This window comes from Haliotis rubra, unplaced genomic scaffold (genome assembly GCF_003918875.1).
Source record: "Haliotis rubra isolate DU_JTF1 unplaced genomic scaffold, ASM391887v1 Scf402, whole genome shotgun sequence".
Lineage (NCBI taxonomy): Eukaryota > Metazoa > Mollusca > Gastropoda > Lepetellida > Haliotidae > Haliotis > Haliotis rubra.
The window spans coordinates 267,663-289,782 of NW_025767083.1; the positions used below are offsets into that span (position 1 = coordinate 267,663).

At 41.4% G+C, this 22,120-nt stretch overlaps 1 protein-coding gene across 1 annotated transcript; it reads left to right on the forward strand.

The window, feature by feature from the left end:
• Positions 1-1,598: 1,598 nt before the first annotated feature.
• Positions 1,599-21,917, forward strand: LOC124287596 (sialin-like). The gene is made up of 10 exons (XM_046724080.1): positions 1,599-1,662; positions 2,152-2,471; positions 3,693-3,926; positions 8,770-8,857; positions 9,443-9,585; positions 13,701-13,841; positions 15,718-15,850; positions 16,332-16,482; positions 17,185-17,275; positions 20,787-21,917. Exons 1-10 carry the CDS (start codon positions 1,599-1,601, stop codon positions 21,156-21,158), a joined length of 1,737 nt encoding a protein of 578 aa, XP_046580036.1. The 3' UTR covers positions 21,159-21,917.
• The last annotated feature ends 203 nt before the right edge of the window (positions 21,918-22,120 follow it).

The following is a 22,120-nucleotide window of genomic DNA, read 5'->3' on the forward strand; positions in this document are numbered from 1 at the left end:
TTGTTTATTCCCCAGGATATGATATATTGTTTATTCCCCTGGATAGGACATATTGTTTATTCCCCAGGATATGATATATTGTTTATTCCCCAGGATAGGACATAGTGTTTATTCCCTAGGATATGATATATTGTTTATTTCCCCAGGATAGGACATATTGTTTATTCCCCAGGATATGATATATTGCTTATTCCCCAGGATATGATATATTGTTTATTCCCCAGGATATGATATATTGTTTATTCTCCAGGATATGATATATTGTTTATTCCCAGGATATGATATATTGTTTATTCCCAGGATATGATATATTGTTTATTCCCCAGGATATGATATATTGTTTATTCCCCAGGATATGATATATTGTTTATTCCCCAGGATATGATATATTGTTTATTCTCCAGGATATGATATATTGTTTATTTTTCAGGATATGATAATTGTATATTCCAAGGGTATGATATATTGTTTATTCCAAGGGTATGATATATTGTTTATTATAATATTAATTTATTATTATAAGATCTACAGCCTAGGAGTGACATGGTTTGCAGGTAACACCTAGATGTTCACACATTGTTTTGAATGAATGATGACTAAGAGGTTTTGCAAAACCCTTTCATTCAATTATGTACAATAAAAACTATACTCTCATCAATTGTATTAACAAAACCTCAGAATTTTTACGGCATGTATTCTGAAATGCATTCAATAATGGACTCCCCAAATGCAAAATTACTGTTGGAAGTACAAATTAATTACAATATGCTTATTGTGCCTTGAGAAGAAAAATATGACGGCATAGTGAGGATAATTACACATGGGCAGTGAGTAATATACAGGAACTGTCTGCGGGGTATCTTCTCTGACCTGTCCCCGAAGGTTTCAAACCACGCTGGCCAACCAATAAATCACTGATCTTATGACAGTGTTAAATCACCATCACGTGATAACCTTAGAAATCTTCCATGGTTTTCTTCGAAGCTATCGTTCTCAATAATATAACCATGGATAGGCGTGGCCATGTCCTTTCAGTAAGTGACATGTTTGCAGGCTGTTAGACCCCACTTCAGCTATCCTTGGCTGCCATTGTAACGCTGGGTCTTCCAGATCTTGGACGATCGTTACCGACCTCATGGCACCACAAGGTTATTATGCCTAGTAATTCCATGTCTACGATTAACGGTTTCATGTCTACCATTAACTTTAGCTCTGTTTCCAAATAAGAAAATTCACATGAAGAATTTCACATTTGTTAACTGATTAATTTGTGTAAATAATGTGTGATAAACTGGCTCGGGGACATGTAACAAATTCAGCTTCTATCCACTGTCTTAAGAACACGTTTCATGTAAAGGTACATCCATCATTTAGAATTTATATGTTGGCATCATGGCATGCTTTTTGGTCCAGCTAAAAAAGAGATAACTGCAATAACGCTAGATCTACTTTTCCTCACATTGAGTTCAATGACAAAATCAATGTCAGTCATGTTTTCTTATATCTGAATCGGAATTATTGTTAAAACAATGTATTGACTTTAATAAACGAACAGAACATAAGGACACATTAGTCTTATGAAATATTTAGTTCGCATTATGTATTGTCGCAACGAAGTAACAACAAAAGGAACTCCGGCTGTACGAGACGAAGCCTGCCAAGGTGGATATCCTTTTCAAAGCGGTCGGGGATATAATGTATTGGGTTCTTCACATTATCCATCCCGTGGCGGTGAGGTAGCCGTGAATATTGCTAAAAGCGGCGTAAAACTCAACTTACTCACTCACTGACTCATTATCCATCTCCTAAATATTGAACAAATTTCATCTGCTGGCATAGAATAGAATAGTATTCCTTAATATTCCTACAGTACTGCGGTCATCTTTCTGTGAAAGAGACGGTATCACTTTTCAAAGACACATTTTTCACTTTGTTTACTTTTTTACAAGATGAAATGTGATACCTAGAACAACTAAGAAAGGTTTTTCAGGTACAGACGTATTTTTATCATGAGTTTCATACAACGGTATCACTTTAATAATGTTTGTAATATCGTGTTTAAATCCATTATTTAAAGGCATACTCCCTGTATTCACAGCTGATTACCGTACTTAGTCGTATCCCGTCTGTGATTCTTTGTATCTGATACAGGTATTACAAATGGCGACGCTTCGGGGCTACAAGGATCCAAGTTGAAGAAGAACTCAACCAAAACAAGAGAGTTACCTCCCCAAGAGACATTTGTGTCAAAGTTCACTTCCTGTCGATGGACGACATGTTACATGTGTTTCGTGGCGTCTCTGTTGTTGTATACATTCCGCCATTGTCTAAGCATGGCCTTTGTGTGTATGGAAACAGCACCCAGCCTGCTGTCCAACTGGACCGAGAACAATTTCACGAATACCACGGGTTTGACGGCGAACAATGTCACAAATTCTACGATACAGGGATCGGAGTATACCGAGGACAAGGTAGGTTCACTGGTACCAAGTTAGGGTAGGAGAAACAGTAGAAGTGGTCGCTAAATAAGAAAAAAACCCTGGATCAAACGTAATACCTGACCTGCAATTATCACAGTGGAATCCTTTCTTGCACAGTCACCGATATTTTAATACCATTCTTTGTTTGAAAAAAAATGGTCGTTATATTGCTGACATAATGCCGATGCTACGGTATATTTTAACTCACTCACTTTAAATATAATAGAACGAATGCAAGCCCAATTTGCTGGCTTGTCGTAGAAACCGTTTTGAACTGAAGATCGGATAGTCACGTCACGACTTGGCTGATTTGGTGTCATTGGGAGAACCTGCTGCTCTCAGCATCTGTTTTACTTGGTCCAGATTGTGACCAGCTACCGTCCAATGTTTGGAATATTGCTGACTACAGCATAACACCGACATAACGATATTATCACGTCACCAACAAGAACATAAAAGCCAATAATCTTTTTTTAAAAAATGATCATCAAAGCAACAGAGAGTTAACATCACATACACAACACATAAAGAAGGCAAAGTAACCTGTGTTCGACCACTTCATATCACATGCTTACGGGAGGTGATAGACAGCACAGATAGTCAGATTTAGTGCACCACGGCCACAGGGGTTCGATCACTGTTTAGACAGTATGTTTTAAAAATAAAACTCTAGGCGTTTGCAATCATATAGTTTTTATACTATTTTAAGGTGTAGTTCAATCGAACCTTACGTTTTTCACCCAAAAAGTATTGTCCAAACAGTGATTCGAACCCCTGTGACCACGGCCACCTACCCTGGCTGCTACCTAAAACAAAGACTGTTATAGAGGCAACAGCTGAAGACACGCGAAGTTCCAAGTATAAATGCAAGCTTAGGACACATCTATTTGTCTATGCCGATCTGTGATCCATTGGGGGGAGGTTTCGCCACATTGACAAGGAGATTTAAGCTGTCAAAGTATACATTGATTGTGGCTGGAAGATGAAACAGCCAAGAAAGGGTAATCCATGGCGATATCTTTGGTAATTTATTGGTCAAATCCAACGTCAAATCCAAATCCAAGTGTATACTTTGTTTGTCCTATATTTAGGTCAGTAGCAGTGAGTGAGAACGATGCTGCAGTGATGAGTGGATTCGTGTCAGACATACTTCCGTACAGTTTCTAACCGTCGATTACCATTTCATGCATATGATTACATTTGCATTTTCAGAGATACAACCCGTATGTCCCGGCTCAGTTAGAAGGGACACTTCTCTCCAGCTATTTCTACGGGTACCTGTTGACGCCCTTGGTAGGAGGTACTATCGCCTCCAAGTTTGGGCCAAAGAGAGTGGTGGCTACATCACTGACCATAGCGTCCACAGCAATCGTCTTGTTTCCATTAGCCCTCAGAACAAACATATACCTCGGCATTGCCATGCGGATCATCGTGGGCCTGTCATCGGTGAGTATACGTGCTGGTGTTTGTTTGTTTGTTGTTTAACATAGCACCTCGCAATATTCCAGCTGTATGGCGGCGGTCTGTAAATAACCGAGACTGGACTAGACAATCCAGTGATCAATAGCATGAGCGTCGATCTACGCAATTGGGATATGATGACATGTGTCATCTAAGTCAGCGAGCCTGACCACCCGATCCCGTTAATCGCGTCTAAGGACAAGACTGGGTTGCTGAAGGCCACATCTAACCTGGATTCTAAAACGGGTACATCAGTACGGGTTTTACATTTGTTACACAAGATATGACCCCAAAATTGTTTTAGCAGCAAATGGCGATGTACAGAAGAATATTTTGAATGTATTTGCCTTTCTTGTAAACATTACACTTTCAATTTGATATAGGGATGGGCAGGCAGCATACCTGCATTTTTCTTGATGTTCCACTGATGGTCACACATGTACATCTACAACATGTACAGATGGAATTCAGTGAATGTCCGTTGAACATTCACTGAACATTCGCCTAATACCCTGATTGAACTGAGCTAGGGATAATCTGGCCCTTCATCTTTCATGTAATCCTTTCAAACAATTGTCATCATTATTTCGCCTTTACGACCTATGAACTCTGTTTAGGTAGATATTCGAGTATTCGAGTACATTTATTTAATCCTCTGTTAAGTCGAGTTCATTGAGTGATTGAGTGAGTTTAATTTTACTGTAAGCAATATTCCAATAGTATCACGACGGGGACACCAGAAATGGGCTTCACACATTGTATTCGTGTAGGGAATCGAACCCGGGTCTTCAGCGTGACGAGCGAGCGCTTTATCCACTTGGCCACCCCACCGCTACCAGGAAGTTACTACCTGGAGCAGCGGGTGAGTGAGGCGAGGTTGGTGCGGGAGAAGACCTAAGATAGATATGCTTTATCTTCCCCGTTGTCAAGAAGACAGTTCACAAGATGAACAACGTGCTTGAAATGCAAAATGCCTGAATCCAAAGGTGAAAGTCCAAGTGTCTGAGTTCAATGTGTTCCCCACTTCATATATATAGTTCATGATGTTGTCATCTACGTGAGTGGAACATGATTAGACCCACGTGTCTCAGAGAGCTATTCCTACCCTGGATGAGTGTGTTACACTTTACTAGTACATGTTGGTGCATATGTGTCACAAGCAGGATGTATTTAATTTAAAAAATATTTGTGCTAGTTTTGCTTTGCATAGGGGATGAACATGGCCTATTTTTGTCCATGTCATACGAGTGGTTTATTTTATACAAGAGCTGTCGTGTTTTCCTAGCAGATCGATACATGTTGTTATCGGCAGATGACCGTAATAGAGGATATTATATGAGTGCCCATGTCATACTATGTTTACCACACGAGAGCCTAAATGTTGATATTTCCCGAGCGAGAGCGAGGGCTATACCGATATTTAGGCACGAGTGTCGTAAACACAGTATGATGTGGGAATGAATTTAATATTCTGTTTATTACCGAGCTTGTTAAAAAATTCAGCTGATAAATGACTTTGATACTCTTCCTTTTCATTTGTTGCACGATTAAAAAAGATCAAAGGCATTATAGAGATAAAGAGATTGACTAAAAAAGTACTGTCGGAAATGGAAAAAAACTGTTTTAAGGCTGTTACTCTGTATCCCTAAAATTTACACAATTGCAAATAGCATATGTCGAAATAACCCACTTCGGCCTAACTGGGCGTTCAGTGGGATGCGTAATACGATATCCAGAAAAGTATGTTTACTCGTAAAATCGGGCAAAACTTAGAAATAATACGAACAGCTGCTGAAAACAATAGATCAGACTATAGATGGCAATTAGGTCGCTCAGCCAGGTATGACGACGGACCGTCGACTCACCTGGCATGAAATGCATGTGCTGTCTACAGGCACAAGGGGTCATCTCAAAGATACTTTGTGCTTTTTCATGTGTGTTGACTATGTCTCATCTATTGATTAACATCTTACGTGTCTTTCTGTCATATAGTTTCATATAGTTTATGTTGAGATATGTAAGAGAGTATGATACCCGAAAACCATAGAAACGCATCGTAGTATGTAGGTGGCATGACCACCCGAAGATCGACAGGACTGGATATTATTTGTAAATTGTTATGACGTGCCTTGTACCTCCCCAGTATAATTGCCCTAAAGGATTATCTTATCTTAGCTGATATCTCTATCCCCAAGCCCGACCCCAGGTTTTGCTTTTGAGACGGACCCTCCTATCTGTTTCTTTTTATAGTGACAGTGAGACTGCATGGTAGCTACATCCTTAATAGTTTCAGCATAAAAGTTATTATTTTTTACGTCAGCTATCGTTTATAATGAATCTACGTCTAATTTCAAATTGGGCATTTAAAAAGTGTCCTTTGTAATACAATATCGTCGCACACTAATTTGCATAAAGCCATGGTCTGTTCCAAATAAGTCTTTTTGGACTTAGAAAAAAACCCGCATTGCTCATTTCTGCACTAATTTCCCCTCAGTAAAGTCCTTTTTCTCCGTTTCCTATCTCTCTACCACTGAGACTGTAGTTAGGCCGAACTTAGTTTAACAGATATTTCACACTTTCACATATCAACTACATAAATTGTAGAGATAAATGAGAAAATACAGTTTTTTCTATTTCCGACAGTACTATTTTTTTGTTAGTGTAGATGGCAGTCAAGTTGGAAAATGACCGTCACTGTCTAATCCAGCACCCTGTCTAAACCGGCATTTTATCTCGGTCCCATGGGGTACAGGTTTCACTGTACTTCCTCATTGACGAAATCTTTGTGAAGTCTGAGGGTAGGACATGTTGGCAAGAAGTAGGCTCCCCAATGAGCGCCAACAGTGTTTCGCTCCTAGCTGATTCATTTCTCTATGCATAGATCAAAATGTCTGTTTCAAAACGAAGGAACTTGACGAAGAGGATTAACGTCTGGGGGTGCGATGGTGCGCACCCCTCCTTTTGTCCTGAAAGTTTATTAAAATACCATTGAAACTCTCGTGAAAATGAAGTGTGCACCCCTCCCCTTTTCTCAAGAGTTCCCCCTGTATCCGCCCCAGTTCAGAGTATCGGTGAAGTGATATTGTAAAGTAGTGGTCGACTTGCCAGTTTCCTTCCGGATGCTGACAGCGGTAATGAAGGTGAAGACAGATTTGGTTTGCCACGAGAGGCGCTTAAAATGTTGAATCAAATATATTTTACGTGAGAAATTATAAATATGAGGTTGGAAATGCGAGAGCACAGCCAAGTGAGGGTATAGGTGACTACCTTTGATGGTGGCGATATTTTAATTTGATATTAAAACTATATTTCGAACCGAAGCGAGGAAAGTATGTTGCCAACCTTCCATATAGGAAAATTGGTCATTTTGTTTCTCTCTGTTGCTCAACCCTATTTGCGCTACAGTTTGTCTGTGGTCCAACAGGGAGCAACGCACACCGACGTCGCAAGAAGGTTAGGATGCGCGCGCATAACCGTCTCCAGGTTAATGCAGCGGTTGCGTCAAACAGGTTGGACAAGAGACAGGCCGTGAAGCGGGAGACACGGGTGACCACGCCTATTGAAGACCGTCACATCTCCGGGTACTTCATCTCCGGAACCGCTTCATCACGGCGACGTTAACGGCAAGGACGGCACAGAGACACGTCGACAAACCGTGTAGAAGAGATTGCAGGCAGATGGCATCCGAGCACGTCGCCCCTACCGTGAAGCGTTCATTACACCTCAACAGCGAGCCAACAGACTGGTGTGGGCAAGGCGACTTCGACGTTGGCAACGGCGAGACTGGGCACGGGTCATATTTTTCGACGAGAGCAGATTTTGCATCTTCAGGAACGATGGTCGGCAGCGTGTGTGTACCGAAGAGTTGGTGAACGTTTGGCACAGACTTGCATTCATCAAGTCTGTCTACTCGGAGGCGGAGGGTTTAATGGTTTGGGGTGGAACCTGCGGTGACGCCAAAACGAGGCTCATCGTTATTCGACGAAACCTGAATGCACAGCGTTATCGAGATGAAACTTTACAACCAGTTGTGGAGCCACTCATCCAACAACAGCCTCGTGGAATCATTTTCCAGCACGATAATGCAAGGCCACATACGGAAAGGCTGTCTCAGAACCTCCTCGCCAACGCCAACATTCAGGTTTTACCATGGACGGAATATTCACCGGATATGAACCCAACCGAACATTTATGGGACCATCTCAATCGCCAACTCAGAAATCGCCCTGTGGCTTCAGTCAACCAATGCCTCCATGATGAATGGCAACGTCATCCGACGTTTGACGTCATCAGCCCGTAGACGTGTACAGGCGTGTATTGACGCTCAAGGTGGACATACCCGTGTTTGAATGAAATTTTCATTTTGGACCCCTCACGTCGCCGTGATGAAGGATTGATTGAAACAATTTTTGTGTACACGTGTTATTGAAAGAATTGTCTAATGAAAGATACCAATGTAAAATTTCTGTATCATTTTGTTTTTCTTTAATGTCCTTTCAAACATGTGGTATCGTTTCTGTTGGACATTAGTTTTGTTGGAATCGTAAAACGGACCTGCCACTTCCATGGAATAGGTTACATGATGCCTCACGTTCAAGTAATACAACAAGTGTTTCGTAGGACCCCAGTAATAGACGTGAACCCCGGGGTTGACGTAGGTGATGTTGCTGGAGGGTACAATATTTCAACTGTTGCAAAATGTTCATCCCCGCCAATCCACTAACTTCCGCATTAACTTAGTATTTGTTCCTCAGGTTTGAGAACTTCTACAGACGGGGTTTTGTCACACCTCAATTTTGGTTTACATCAAATATTTGGTTTGTTGTAGGGCACCATCAATCCTTCTCTCTATGTCATGTGGTCCCACTGGGCTCCCATATATGAAAAGTCTCAACTGGCCGCTGTTACAAATTCAGGTGAGAACATATGAAACTGACAAAGATTAACATTTCACTTTAAAATATTTTTTTGCATTTTGAAAGCACGCCAAGGCCTATCTAAATACAGGTATACCAACACTGATCAAAGTATTAGGAAAGTCGAACTGATAAATTTAAATATGTTTAGACTTTAGATGTGTATGTGATAACGATTATTTATAATTCAGTTAGCAGACGCTAAACTGTTTGGCGAATTCTTAGTCAATAACCAAATATTTGGGTTTGAACACTTGTCACATGACAGAATATAGGACAGTATGATCACGTGATAAGGCATCATCTCCTGTAGACAGATCGTCAATCCGGAACAAATCTTGCGATTCGAAATTATTTATACAAAAGAATATATTCAACCGAAATATATAGCGACTGATAATATTTTCTACTGAGGTTTTCGCCTTGAAGTTAGTTTTCACCAAACTATATATCTTTACATGCAGTAAATCATTCGTATCACCTGATGCCATAGTTGTACGTTACTTGAATAATATTGCTGCAAGCTGCTTCAAACTGCATTGACTTACTCACTCACTCCGTGGCTGACCACTGGTTTGTGTCCAGGTGTGAACATGGCCAGTATCCTAGTGACGGCCGTGTCGGCATCCCTCTGTGAGATTGCTGTGGACGACGGGTGGCCCTTCATCTTCTACGTCTATGGTGAGCAATGTCAAGGATTGTTCTGTGAATGCATCAGTGGCTGTATGGTGTGTTTTATGTGTTACATGTGAGAGTCCTTAGCTTGTCGTCATGTCAAGGATTGTTCTGTGAATGCATCAGTAGCTGTATGGTGTTTTTTATGTGTTAAATGTGAGAGTCATTAGCTTTTCGTCATGTCAAGGATTGTTCTGTGAATGCATCAGTGATTGTATGATGTGTTTTATGTGTTACATGTGAGAGTCCTTAGCTTGTCGTCATGTCAAGGATTGTTCTGTGAATGCATCAGTGGCTGTATGGTGTGTTTTATGTGTTAAATGTGAGAGTCCTTAGCTTGTCGTCATGTCAAGGATTGTTCTGTGAATGCATCAGTGGCTGTATGGTGTGTTTTATGTGTTACATGTGAGAGTCCTTAGCTTGTCGTCATGTCAAGGATTGTTCTGTGAATGCATCAGTGGCTGTATGATGTGTTTTATGTGTTACATGTGAGAGTCCTTAGCTTGTCGTCATGTCAAGGATTGTTCTGTGAATGCATCAGTGGCTGTATGATGTTGTTTTATGTGTTAAATGTGAGAGTCCTTAGCTTGTCGTCATGTCAAGGATTGTTCTGTGAATGCATCAGTGGCTGTATGATGTGTTTTATGTGTTACATGTGAGAGTCCTTAGCTTGTCGTCATGTCAAGGATTGTTCTGTGAATGCATCAGTGGCTGTATGGTGTGTTTTATGTGTTACATGTGAGAGTCCTTAGCTTGTCGTCATGTCAAGGATTGTTCTGTGAATGCATCAGTGGCTGTATGATGTGTTTTATGTGTTAAATGTGAGAGTCCTTAGCTTGTCGTCATGTCAAGGATTGTTCTGTGAATGCATCAGTGGCTGTATGGTGTGTTTTATGTGTTAAATGTGAGAGTCCTTAGCTTGTCGTCATGTCAAGGATTGTTCTGTGAATGCATCAGTGGCTGTATGGTGTGTTTTATGTGTTACATGTGAGAGTCCTTAGCTTGTCGTCATGTCAAGGATTGTTCTGTGAATGCATCAGTGGCTGTATGGTGTGTTTTATGTGTTACATGTGAGAGTCCTTAGCTTGTCGTCATGTCAAGGATTGTTCTGTGAATGCATCAGTGGCTGTATGTGTGTTTATGTGTTGTGTGAGAGTTTATGTGATTGTTCTGTATGCATGTGAGAGTCCTTAGCTTGTCGTCATGTCAAGGATTGTTCTGTGAATGCATCAGTGGCTGTATGGTGTGTTTTATGTGTTAAATGTGAGAGTCCTTAGCTTGTCGTCATGTCAAGGATTGTTCTGTGAATGCATCAGTGGCTGTATGGTGTGTTTTATGTGTTAACATGTGAGAGTCCTTAGCTTGTCGTCATGTCAAGGATTGTTCTGTGAATGCATCAGTGGCTGTATGGTGTGTGTTTATATGTGTTACATGTGAGAGTCCTTAGCTTGTCGTCATGTCAAGGATTGTTCTGTGAATGCATCAGTGGCTGTATGGTGTCAAGGATTGTTTATGTGTTACATGTGAGAGTCCTTAGCTTGTCGTCATGTCAAGGATTGTTCTGTGAATGCATCAGTGGCTGTATGGTGTGTTTTATGTGTTAAATGTGAGAGTCCTTAGCTTGTCGTCATGTCAAGGATTGTTCTGTGAATGCATCAGTGGCTGTATGGTGTGTTTTATGTGTTACATGTGAGAGTCCTTAGCTTGTCGTCATGTCAAGGATTGTTCTGTGAATGCATCAGTGGCTGTATGGTGTGTTTTATGTGTTACATGTGAGAGTCCTTAGCTTGTCGTCATGTCAAGGATTGTTCTGTGAATGCATCAGTGGCTGTATGGTGTGTTTTATGTGTTACATGTGAGAGTCCTTAGCTTGTCGTCATGTCAAGGATTGTTCTGTGAATGCATCAGTGGCTGTATGGTGTGTTTTATGTGTTAAATGTGAGAGTCCTTAGCTTGTCGTCATGTCAAGGATTGTTCTGTGAATGCATCAGTGGCTGTATGGTGTGTTTTATGTGTTAAATGTGAGAGTCCTTAGCTTGTCGTCATGTCAAGGATTGTTCTGTGAATGCATCAGTGGCTGTATGGTGTGTTTTATGTGTTAAATGTGAGAGTCCTTAGCTTGTCGTCATGTCAAGGATTGTTCTGTGAATGCATCAGTGGCTGTATGGTGTGTTTTTATGTGTTAATGTGTGAGAGAGTCCTTAGCTTGTCGTCATGTCAAGGATTGTTCTGTGAATGCATCAGTGGCTGTATGATGTGTTTTATGTGTTAAATGTGAGAGTCCTTAGCTTGTCGTCATGTCAAGGATTGTTCTGTGAATGCATCAGTGGCTGTATGGTGTGTTTTATGTGTTAAATGTGAGAGTCCTTAGCTTAGCTTGTCGTCATGTCAAGGATTGTTCTGTGAATGCATCAGTGGCTGTATGGATGTGTTTTATGTGTTAAATGTGAGAGTCCTTAGCTTGTCGTCATGTCAAGGATTGTTCTGTGAATGCATCAGTGGCTGTATGGTGTGTTTTATGTGTTAAATGTGAGAGTCCTTAGCTTGTCGTCATGTCAAGGATTGTTCTGTGAATGCATCAGTGGCTGTATGATGTGTTTTATGTGTTAAATGTGAGAGTCCTTAGCTTGTCGCTTGTCGTCATTGTCAAGGATTGTTCTGTGAATGCATCAGTGATTGCTGTGAATGTATGATGTGTTTTATGTGTTAAATGTGAGAGTCCTTAGCTTGTCGTCATGTCAAGGATTGTTCTGTGAATGCATCAGTGGCTGTATGGTGTGTTTTATGTGTTAAATGTGAGAGTCCTTAGCTTGTCGTCATGTCAAGGATTGTTCTGTGAATGCATCAGTGGCTGTATGGTGTGTTTTATGTGTTAAATGTGAGAGTCCTTAGCTTGTCGTCATGTCAAGGATTGTTCTGTGAATGCATCAGTGGCTGTATGGCATGTGTTTTATGTGTTAAATGTGAGAGTCCTTAGCTTGTCGTCATGTCAAGGATTGTTCTGTGAATGCATCAGTGGCTGTAGAAATGTGTTTTATGTGTTAAATGTGAGAGTCCTTAGCTTGTCGTCATGTGGCGGATACACTAGTGCTGAAAGAACATTTATTACCCACGTGGTCAACGTATGGGTAGTTGCATACTAATCTCGTACGTCACACGAGTGTCGTATCGCGTTGACCTGTGTCGTAACGACTTGACCTGAGATTCTAACGATTTGATTGGATAACCGATGACCTCTCAATTAGGTCACATTCTGACGTAACTATTTTTTCATTCATTACAAACACATGAATCCATTCATTCTACAACTTAAATGCATTGTGGGAATGTAAACATCGCGAACGTTGCCGTGTCGCTGTTTAATTGTGAGCCGAACTGAGACATTATACCCGTCGAAAAACGTAAACGCAATGTTTCCACCAGTGATGATAGCCGAATGAAGCAACTGCAAACCAAGAAACGGGGTGCTACGGAGTAGTTTACTGTAAGAGGCTGTACGAGGCGATGACAACTGACATGCATCGTGACGTCGGTTACCAAGGCAGTGACGTCATGCAAATATTGTACTACAGTGCAAAACTCTTCCGCAACCTCTTTATGAAACCGGTTTCGGTTTGAAACCAAAATATTAACAAAAATACGCTATTTTGTCAATTTAATGCATGTAAGACGTGGGTAATAAATAAAATACCACACTCGGTCTCATTACATACGAATTATACGAAACTCGTGACCTTCCTATGTTATCTGACCTCGCTTTCGCTCGGTCAGATACCATAGGAAGGACACTCGTTTCGTATAATTCGTATGTAATGAGACCTCGAGTGTAGTATCCTCTATGTATGCACCGTTACATAATCATAATAATATTACATTATCTTACCCCTGGAGGTAAAAACCATTGTGCAGGGAGAACATTCAATATGTATCTAAGCGCTGGGTAGCAATTGTAAAACCACACATGTCTCTGAGATTCACCCAGTCAGTCACGAACACACTCACTCGGTCTCTCAGTCAACTCCTGGGTCACGCAATCAATCACTCGTGCACGCATAACGCGCACAAAACAATTAATTGTCGATATGTCCTTGAGTTTTCAATGTCGGTCCTTGTACTCCTGAAACCTGGCCTTAATTCTGCTGGCATAAAAAAGACATATCTCTTGTAGCCACCATGGATGAAGATCTTTAAGTCTCCCCCCTTCTGGGCGCTGCTGACAGCTCACATCTCCCAGACGTGGATTGAGACCACCATCACCACCTTCATCCCCATGTACATGAACGATGTCCTCAAGTTCAAGATTGAAGAGGTCAGAGGAAAACTCGCTCACAGATTAATATTTGCGTCATCATAGCTCAAAGATTTACTTCAACGAAATGTTTTCAAATATGTTTTTTTCAAGGCAGATCTTACAATTAAGCCCCTTGTCCTTAGATCTCAGCACAAAGACATTTGGAACTGACATCACAAGGTCATCGGGCATGTTTGAAGACAAACATGTATGCAACACGAGATGATACTCGGTGATGATACCGAGTTAGCTTTCTATGTAGTCGAAAATTGAAATTAATGCTGTTGAATCATGCGTATTTAACCATCATCCATTCCATTTGAAACAAAGTAATCTGTGATTGGGTGAAGTTGTGTAAAAATATTTACAAATCTATAATTTACTGATTCAGAGACGACTGGATAAGAAATAGACCTGCAAACACATGACCCTACCCTGTCCAAATCTACCTGTATTGGCAGATAACGATACCATGGTTAAGATCCCCATCACCAGTTGTGTTATTGCCCTTTTCTCACTTTTGAAAAGTTAAAAAAATAAAGTTATATCTGAAATAAATGTTACCATGAAGAAGTAGTCAGTGAGCACACCAATCATCGCCAGCGTCCAGTTAATAAGCAAACGTTTGATAAACTCAACAGTCACAAGGAAGCTAAAGTACTGTAGGAAATAGAAAAATACTGTTTGGGGGCTGTTACTCTGTATCCCTAAAATTTACACAATTGCAAATAGCATATGTCGACATAACCCACATCGGCCTAACTGGGCGTTCAGTGGGATGCGTAATATGATATCAAGAACAGCATGTTTACTCGTAAAATCGGGCAAAACTTGGAAAAAAATACGAATAGCTGTTTAAAACAATATAGATCAGACTATAGATGACAATTAGGTGGCTCAGCCAGGTATGATGACGGAACGTCGACACACCTAGCATGAAATGCACGTGCTGCCTACAGCGACAAGGGGTCATCTCAAAGATATTATATGCTTTTTCTTTTGTGTTGAATATGTCTCACATGTTGATTAACATCTAAACGTGTCTTTCTTTCATAAAGTTGATGTTGAGATATGTAAAAGATTTTGATACCCATAGAAAGGCTTAAATCAGCCATCGTATTAAATGTCTCAAAATATATAGGTAGCATGGCCACCCGAAGATCGACAGGACTGGATATTATTTCTAAATTGTTACTTGCCTAGTTTATTTCCCCTAAAGGATTATCTCATCTTAGCTGATATCTCCATCCCCAAGCCCGACCCCAACCACCTTCTGCGACACCCGACCTGGTTTTGCTTTTGAGACGACCCCTCTGTCTGTTTGTCTTTATAGTGGTAGTGAGACTACATGGCAGCTACATCCTTAAGAGTTTCACAATTAAAAATATTGTTTTGTATGTCATCTGTCGTTTACAATGAAGCTAAGTCTAATTTCAAAATGGGAAATTAAAAAGTGTCCTTTGTAATACAATATCATCGCACACTAATTTGCATAAAGCCAAGGTCTGTTCCAAATAAGTCGACTTGGACTTATTGCTCATTTCTGCACTAACCTCTCCTCAATAAAGTCCTTTTTTCACGTTTCCTATCTCCCTACCACTGATACTGTAGTTAAGCCGAACTTGGTTTAACAGATATTTAACACTTTCACATATTACCTACATAAATTGTGGATATAAATGTGAAAAAAACAGTTTTTTTCTCTTTCCAACAGTACTTTAGTATTAACAGATACATAGTAGAGCGTTTAGCTACAGTGAAAACAACGCACATGAGGCGTAACCCGAGTTGATCGACCAAGACATCGTCAGTGACGCTTTCAATCAAAATATAACGTTTGCAATTTCGGTGTCCTGTAAGGTGAAGTTCACTCGTTTTCAACTGTGTGTTCCAGAATGGCCTACTATCTTCGCTGCCGTTCATTGGGCGGTTTCTTGGGGGCATAGTCACTGCCTACATTGCTGATCTGATGCAGTCAAAGGCCGTAATGAAAACAACATACACAAGAAAAATGTTCCAGACAATTGGTAAATAGTTCCAGACAGCTAGCCAATACTTTTGACAGTTGGTAAAGAGTTCCAGACAGTGGGGAAAGTAAGGAAGGATAACAATATATGGATGAACTACTTCTTTATAAACAGTGAGAGCGACGTTCTAACACCGTTTTGGTGTAGGTTCTAACACTGTTATCAAGCAAGTGATGACTTTTCTCACAATGTACCCATCACTTGATAACGGTGTCAGAACCTACACTGTTTCTAGAACAGAACCTAGATTGTTTCTTTCTAGAGTGAGTAAGAACGCATGATTTGACTGTTTTCATTTAGATTCCTGCATGGCTGGGGACACCAGAAGGGGGCTTTACACATTATACCCATGGAGAGATTCAAACACTTACATTCGTCATGCTAGCCTATGCTTCAACCATTAGCCTACAGTATGAACCACTCTAGTGTTAGGGCACCTGTAAAAAACAATATATAATTTATAGTTTATTTTGTATTTCAGGGTCAGTCATTCCAGCCTCGTTGCTGATTGGCGTGAGTTATTTGAACACCGACCAGAGGGTGATGGCGGTGGGGCTACTGACGCTGACGATGACGGTCAACTCCACAACAATAGCCTCCTTCAGGGTTAACCATCTTGACATTGCTCCCAGGTAGAAATACAACACGTCTTTTGTGCAGATTTGACTTCCTTAGTCGTGTCATTATCTGCAGGTTGCAGTTCGAAATCCTGATTCTAAAGGTTCTAGGTTTAATCAGCACCACCTACCCGAGAGGAATCGGTGTTAACGGGATCGAACGATGACGATTCCTAACTTTGTTAATGTGACGGTCGATTGGTCAGTGCTCAAGATGTCAGTCACTTCATTGGTCAAGAATTGATTACAGAAAGACTGCCGTCATACAGCTGAAACATTGCCAGTATGGCGTTAAACGATAAACACTGAAACAAAGCAACGTCACATCAGGCTTTGGAGTTATTTCAGCGTTTAAGTGACATAACAGAAATACAGTTGAAGTCCCGGTTATTACGTCTTACCTGTACCAAAACGTGTCCTTCCCGGAAGATGAAGTATGGTAGCATTATTCGACACGTACAGTCATTTCCCATTGAAGTATTAAGCAAGTGTGAAGGGTTCAAGCCACGGTGGATATCTCGCCAACAAGTTGTATGTTTCCATGGGGCACCTGTCCAAGTTTCACTCTCGACATGAACATGTACGTTTCTAAGCTGTGTATGGTGCCACGTTGTTAGATGTTGGAGGCCGCCGAGTACACTTAACTGGCGATGCCCTGTGCCTTGCGTGGGCAGTATTTTCTAAGTATATCCTTTTCACATCTTTGCTCGTCACCAGATACTCCGGCCAAATAATGGGCTTCACGCAGACGTTTGCAATCGTCGGTGGCATCGTCAGTCCTCTTGTTACAGCAGCTATTACTATTGATGTGAGTATGTGCAAACACCCCATTCCAGCACAACACACTGCAGAGCATGTGCAACACAACGTAACACAACACACTACACAACATGTGCAACACAACGTAACACAACACACTGCACAGCATTTGCAACACAACGTAACACAACACACTACACAGCATGTGCAACACAACGTAACACAACACACTACACAGCATGTGCAACACAACGTAACACAACACACTGCACAACATGTGCAACACAACGTAACACAACACACTACACAGCATGTGCAACACAACGTAACAGCACAACACACAACACAACATGTGCAACACAACGTAACACAACACACTACACACAACACACTACACAACATGTGCAACATAAGCACATGTGCACTAACACACAACGTACACAACAACACACAACACTACACAACACATATGCAACACAACGCAACACAACACAACACAGCATGTGCACAGCATACACAACACAACGTAACACACACACAACATGTGCAACACAACGTAACACAACACACTACACAACATGTGCAACACAACGTAACACAACACACTACACAGCATGTGCAACACAACGTAACACAACACACTACACAACATGTGCAACACAACGTAACACAACACAACACACAACACAACACGCAACACAACATAACACAACACACACACTACACAGCATGTGCAACACAACGTAACACAACTACACAACACAACATGTGCAACACAACGTAACACAACACAACACACAACATGTGCAACACAACGTAACACAACGTAACACAACACACACAACATGTGCAACACAACGTAACACAACACACTACACAGCACACAACATAACGTAACACAACACACTACACACGTAACACAACACACAACACACAACACAACATGCAACACTGCACAAACACAACACACAACACAAGCATATGCAACACAACGTAACACAACACACTACACAGCATGTGCAACACAACAACACAACGTAACACAACACACACAACGTACAACATGTGCACAGCATGTGCAACACAACACAACACACTACACAGCATGTGCAACACAACAACACACGTGGCACACAACATAACACAACACACACAACACAACATAACACAACGTAACACACACTACACATGTGCAACACAACGTAACACAACACACTGCACAACACAACGTAACACAACACAACACAACACAACGTACACACACACACAACATGTGCAACACAACGTAACAACAACACAACACACAACACTGTGCAACACAACGTAACACAACACACACAAGCGTAACACAACACACTACACAACATGTGCAACACAACGTAACACACAACACAACACACATGTGCAACAACGTAACACAACAACACTAACGCAACACAACACAACGTAACACAACACAACATGTGCAACACAACAACACAACACACTACACAACAACACAACACACAACACACTACACAGCATGTGCAACACAACGTAACACAACACACCACACAGCATGTGCAACACAACGTAACACAACACATGTGCACACAGCATGTGCAACACAACAACACAACACCACACACAGCATGTGCAACACAACGTAACACAACACACTACACAACATGTGCAACACAACGTAACACAACACACTACACAGCATGTGCAAACACAACGTAACACAACACACTACACAACATGTGCACACACAACACACTACACAGCATGTGCAACATAACGCAACACAACGGACTACAACAACATGCAACAAATACAACGTAACACACACACTACACAACATGTGCAACACAACGTAACACAACACACTACAACACGTAACACAACACACTACATGTGCAACACAACGTAACACACGTCACACACACTACACAGCATGTGCAACACAACGTAACACAACACACTACACAAGCATGTGCAACACAACGTAACACAACACAACACTACACAGCATGTGCAACACAACGTACACAACACACTACACAGCATGTGCAACACAACGTAACACAACACTACACAACATGTGCAACATAACACAGCATGTGCAACACAACGGAACAACACAACACAACACACATGTGCAACACACACACATGTGCACACGTAACACAACGGAGCAACAACAACACACTAACACACACTACACAGCATGTGCAACACAACGTAACACAACACACACACAGCATGTGCAACACAACGTAACACAAACACTACACAAGACAACACAACATGTGCAGCATGTGCACAACACAACGTAACACAACACACTACACGCAGCACACAGCATGTGCAACACAACGCAACACAACATGTGGACCACAACGGAACACAACACACTATACAACATGTGCAACACAACGGAGCAGAAAGGGGGAGACTGAGTCATACGCCAAGGATAACACTCCGCAGTGCATTACAGCGTACCCAAACAGCGTACCCTACAGCGTACCCAAACACCAATATCCTGACAAATAGTTACAACACAATACAGCACTGAATACTCAACCGATCAACACCCAGATACACACTCACACACACACACACACACACGCACACACACACTTACACAACATACACACGCTCATACACACACAACATACAAATACCCATACGCAAAGCCGCCTGAAATTGCAAAGATCAATGTTCATGAGGTCAACGACTATGATTTCTCGACGGGACCGCCGTCATTGACCTGGTTGACCTGTCAAGTTGCTGAGTGAGGTGTTTAACAGCAAATCCTACACAATAAAGTGCTTTTGACAAAAACATCAGTCAACACACTACGATGTCCCCAACCCACTGTATCCACACTAATCATACGTTCGACATTGTTTAGAAGCACCTCAGTGCTTTAGGGGATACATACTTTCCCATGGGATCAATACTTTCAAAAACTATTATCTCGCTGTAAACACTATGAATCCGTTCGTGTCACGGGTGGCCCACTGGTTTAAAGAAGTACTTGTTATTGTCCGAATCCCGGTCCGAGTCAGTTTTGTCCTACCTGTGCCCGTGGGCTTCATCAAAGTGGTAAAGGTCCGCGACCTGCATTACTCCGGGTTTTCCTCCCTTATTAAGCAGACACGCCGTGATATAACTGGAATACTGTTCCCAACGGCGGTAAACTTCACTCACTAAAGTTAGTCTGCAATTCATATTCTGGTGAGTAGGTATGTTTGGATTTTACTGGACTTTTGGACAAGAATGTTTTTATTAATGAACAATTATTCCAGCACATAATTTATTAGACTATTCTGTTTACCTACTTTCATCTTCAACGATTTCTTGAACTCTTAAGGGGCGGTAGGATAGCCTAGTGGTTAAAGCGTTCGTTCGTCACGCCGAAGAACAGGGTTCGATTCCCCACATGGGTACAATGCGTGAAGCCCATTTCTGGTGTCCCCCGCCGTGATATTGCTGGAATATTACTAAAAGCGGCGTAAAACCATACTCACTCACTCTTGAACTCTTAATGTATTTAACTCTTTACTTTTCTATAGGGGACAAGGGAGCAATGGCAGATCGTATTCATCATCACAGCTACCATCGTCCTGTTCTCCAACATCGTGTTCGTCCTGTTTGGCAGTGGGCGGGAACAAGCCTGGGCTAAGTTTAAGGAAGCAACCATCGACATTCCACGCATGTCAGAGCAGAATCACTCCCAGACTGTGAATGCAGAACAGCAGAATGCGCCCCATGTGTCTGTTATACATATCCAGGGTGGGGGCTCGTATGACTTTGTGTATGACGTTAAAGTGGATACAAAGAATGAGGAGTTGGGTAAAGTCAACACAGGCTTTGATGGGGATGATTCAGGAATTGTACAGTCGGAGGAAGGTTCCAACGATATCATAGAGACTACCCGGATGTAGGATCAGACGTGATGAGATGATGAACTGTGAACTCGGCGAAACGTGTCGGACTAATTATGGAGGTATGAGTGAGACGAACCCAGGGCATTTGACGTGTCTGCAGTTGGTGTAACCTTCTGGTCGGACAGCCATAATAATCGACATGTGAGGAAGTGTAACTGGAGCTTTAGAATACATGCTAATGTAACTGTACAAATGATTACGCATCTCTTCATCTCCGATGCGGTACAAATCCTAAATGAATGCAATTATTCTGAAGATTCTGTGCTCACTTAGCTCCAACTGCACTAACTATATGTCATCGGAAGTGACGTTTTAATAAACCAAGATGGTGGCCCCCGCAATAATCGTGCGGATTGTGGATCATGTCGAGATATACTGCCATTTGTTGGTCAATGCGGTCTTATGTAATTATATTTAACCTAGTCGTGTTTCAGGATTATGGTATCCAGAGTCCAACACGTCTGTGAATGTGTTTGTGTATGTGTGTGTTATCTCTTTCTGTTGCCTAGCAACAGTGTATATACCTAAACCAACGGTCAACGCAAGTTCAGATTATAGTTTTGGGGACATGTTATGCACGACTGACCTTAGGCTATGAAACATGAACTTTCTTCAAATTCTTGGAGGTCTCAGAAATTATTTCGACCACTATTTAAATGACCAAAGATGTTTTGATATATTTTATAGTTGAATATATATATCAATAGAGAAATGCATATGTCATGTGATATTGACCAATAGAAATACTGAACAAGAGATATAGTTGTTACTGTTATGTCAGATGTGTCTTCATCTATCCCGGCGATCAGGAGATATGTTCTGGTTGCTCCAGAGTTCGGACCAGGAAACATGTATCGGATGGTTAGAAATTGTAATATCCCGGAGTTCGGCGAAGTAGAAGTGTATTTGGGACTCTAGAATTGTGTTATCCCTCAGTTTAGGCAAACACAATGTACCTT